This window comes from Crocodylus porosus, unplaced genomic scaffold (assembly GCF_001723895.1).
Source record: "Crocodylus porosus isolate Cpor-Errol unplaced genomic scaffold, CroPor_comp1, whole genome shotgun sequence".
In the NCBI taxonomy this organism is placed as follows: domain Eukaryota; kingdom Metazoa; phylum Chordata; order Crocodylia; family Crocodylidae; genus Crocodylus; species Crocodylus porosus.
Window position 1 is genome coordinate 7,015,153 of NW_017728950.1, and position 3,404 is coordinate 7,018,556.

The 3,404-nt window shown below is 50.3% G+C and overlaps 1 protein-coding gene across 1 annotated transcript; it reads left to right on the forward strand.

Moving 5' to 3' along the window:
* The first annotated feature begins 503 nt into the window (after positions 1-503).
* GADD45G (growth arrest and DNA damage inducible gamma) lies at positions 504-2,279 on the forward strand. The gene is made up of 4 exons (XM_019555401.1): positions 504-659; positions 772-873; positions 993-1,206; positions 1,558-2,279. Exons 1-4 carry the CDS (start codon positions 607-609, stop codon positions 1,666-1,668), a joined length of 480 nt encoding a protein of 159 aa, XP_019410946.1. The 5' UTR covers positions 504-606; the 3' UTR covers positions 1,669-2,279.
* Positions 2,280-3,404: the final 1,125 nt, after the last annotated feature.

The window sequence follows — 3,404 nt, forward strand, 5'->3', positions numbered from 1 at the left end:
AATCAACATGAAATAAGAAAGAAAAAGTAAGAATGAAATAATCAAAAGGTCAAGAAAAGAAAATAAAAAACAAAGGATTTTTTTTTAAAAAAAAGTCAATAACTACAAATCAAATAAGCATCGTGCAGAGGAAAGGGGCAACACCCCTCTCCCCCCGCCCCCCCGGAGCAGCGATTCATGTGTGCGTTGATGCGCAGGCCCCTCTCCCCGGCCGCGCGCGTGCAGGGTGCAGCTGCCCGGGCGGGTGCAGATGCGGCGCCCCCCGCGCGGCCCCGCAGTCTGCCCGGCAACACCCGCACCGCAGCCGGACCCGCCGCCGTGTCAGCGCCCCCCACGTGGCCCCGCGGCACGAGTCAGCCCCGCCCCCCCCCCCGCCCCCCCCCCCGATTTGCATCAGAATGCTCGGGCCTGCGGGCCAATCAGCGCCGCGGAGGCGCCGCCAGCTGCCGGACGGCTTATAAAAGGCGGCGGCGGCGCTGCGGCAGCATCAGTGTGCTTGGGGAGCTGAGCGCGGGTAGGGCGGGCCGGGGCTGGCCGGAGCAGTCTGCGAGCGGCGCGTGTGGATACTACAGTCCCGCGGTCTGTGCCTTTGCCGGCAGCAGCATCATGACTCTGGAGGAAGTTCACGGGCAGGAGCCAGTGCCGGAGACGGGTGACAGGTGAGCGCTGGGGCTGGGACTGCGAAGCCGCGGGTTGAGGTGCACTTGAGTTGCTGGGGCTAACGTGCTGCTCAACTGGGCGCTGACCCCCCTGCCTGTGCCCCTCTTGCAGGATGCAGGGTGCTGGCAAAGCCCTCCACGAGCTCCTGGTATCGGCGCAGCGGCGCAGCTGCCTCACGGCCGGTGTCTACGAGTCTGCTAAGCTGATGAATGTGTAAGTACAGCCGGTGTCCCACTCCCCAGGCTGCCTCTCTGTCCGTCCAGCCACCTCCCTCCCTGCCTGGTGCGTGGAGCCTGGGCTTAACGGATGTCTGCCTCTCCCTCCCCCTGCAGGGATCCAGATAACGTGGCGTTCTGCGTGCTGGCCATGGATGAGGAGGATGAGGGGGACATCGCCCTGCAGATCCACTTCACTCTCATCCAAGCCTTCTGCTGCGAGAATGACATTGACATTGTGCGCCTTAATGACACCCCCAAGCTGGCCAAGATCCTGGGGCCTGGCGAGGAGGCGAGCGAGCCCAGAGACCTCCACTGCATCCTCATCATGGTGAGTGGCTGGGCTGGGTTGGGGGGTGCTGTGGGTGTGGCTGCCCCCTGCAAGCAGCTTGGCATCTTCCACGGGTGCCTTTGGGGTGACACTAGCAGGTGCCTCTGCTGGAGACCCCTTCCCCAGACAGTCTCAGGGTGTGTGTTGGTTACTTATCTGACACTACTCTAGCATGGATTTCCCCACCTCCATGCAACTTGCCCCACAAGAAGCAAGATCCTGCTTGTTCCCCTTGGGGGGGAGGTGCCAGCTTAAAGGGCTAAAGCCATTCCTTTTGTGCCAGCATGCTCTCCCAGCTCTGAGGACCAGGAATGCGTGTACTCATGGAAGCTCTGTTCCTTTTTATTGCAGAACCCCAATGAGGATACGTGGAAGGATCCAGCCCTTGAAAAGCTGAACTTGTTTTGTGAGGAAAGCCGGAAGGTCAATGACTGGGTGCCCACAATCACCCTCCCAGAGTGATGAATATCCAGTGCACTAGGAAGGCTGAAACCTTTTGTTGCATTCTTCTCATGGTGTTGGCTCACCCAGTGTGCAACAAGTTTGCTGATTCTGTGGATTAGCCTGGTCAAGAGATCGGATTGAGTCTCAAACTGGCACCAAGCGGGCTCTTGTGGAGAGAAGAGAAGGAGGATGGCTCGTGCCAGCAGGTTGGCCCCACTGTGCAGTGGGGCTAGTGGAGGGGCTGGCATACCGTGGAGCTGAAGGAAGTACTGCAAGTTTCCAGGAGCTGAAAAAAATGCAAGTTTCAGGGTCGAGTGGAACTGTTCCAGAAGGCAGGACAGAAGGTTGGGAATTGGACAAAAATCATATGGAAGGACTGGACAAAACAACATTGTAACTAGGAATTGTTGGCAATATCTATGAAATATTAGGAGGAAAACTTTTTGGCCTAGTTAGAGACTTACTGTGACAATACAGACTTATGCAGACTGTCTTTTGTACAGACTGACTTGTCAGGCCTTTGGGCCGCTTTGCAAAAGTGGTTTGATTTTAATGCAATAATCATTTTTATTACTACTTATGCTGCTATTGAAGCACTTGTTTTATAATAAACTGTTTTTGACAAATAACTTCTGGTGTCTTGCTTACCTGGGTAGGGAAAAGCTTTTGGAGATTAGCACACATCCATAATAATATAATGTATATTTAGCAGATGTGAACTGCACTCTTCTCTGGCAGCTAATGCGTGGAAATGGGTCTTTACTGGGAAAGACTCTCTCTCTTTAACTCTGAGAGATTAGCTGATTTTAATTCAAAGCATAGCTCTTCAAAACTGATAATTTGACCTTTCACCCCTTTGCAACAGCTGCTTACTGCAACAGCTTGCAAGACTGAAGGGCTGCATGCTTAATGACCTTGTTTGTCATAGGTGGCCTCTACTTCACTAAAAAAACAGTCTGTAGTCCAAGAAGACTTGGTTTCAAACTTCCTGGTGTTGCATGCAGCTTGCTCTCTGAACAAAAAGCTTTGCATATCCTATATGTATTTAACCACCTTACTAGAATCTTTTTTTTTTTTTTTTTATAGTAGCCATGTCTTTGCACTTACAGAAATATTATTGATAAGAGTATACGTGTCCTCTTTTAACATTTTTGTGACTAGAAGTCAGTGTTCTGAAACATTACAATTAGTGTCTGAGTACAGGTTTCAGATAGATATAATAGCTTGCATCTGCTTCAAGTCTGTTGTTTGTCTTGTCTGTCTGCCATATGCTGGAACAATAGAAGCTGTCATTCCTCAACCCAATTGTCTGGAACTTTAATTGCCTGGCTAAAACCAAATCAAGTGCAGAGAGAAGTCTAGGGACTGCACAATTTTTAAATAAGCTTGGCTAACATGACTGAAGTGAAAACAGCTTTCTCCTAATAGGGCTACTAGTGCACAATTTATTTATAATGTCTTAGTAGGAAGATTATTACAATCTGTGATTGTCTAGGAGGCTGTACCTACTATCTCCATGCCCAAAGCATGCAACTGAGTCTGTGTATGCTTTGCACAATGAAAGGGTATAGAAAAAGCGACTTAAAATGGATATGAATTGTGTGTCCTTTTAAAAGAAAACACTAATACCGTAGCAGCTAAAGCAATATTAGAATACATTCCCCCTGCCCCCACTCCAAGTGAATGATTGACATCTTAGCATTTTGCTTATAGATGTGGTATTTCTGAGATGGAACAGCTCATCAGTTCAGAGT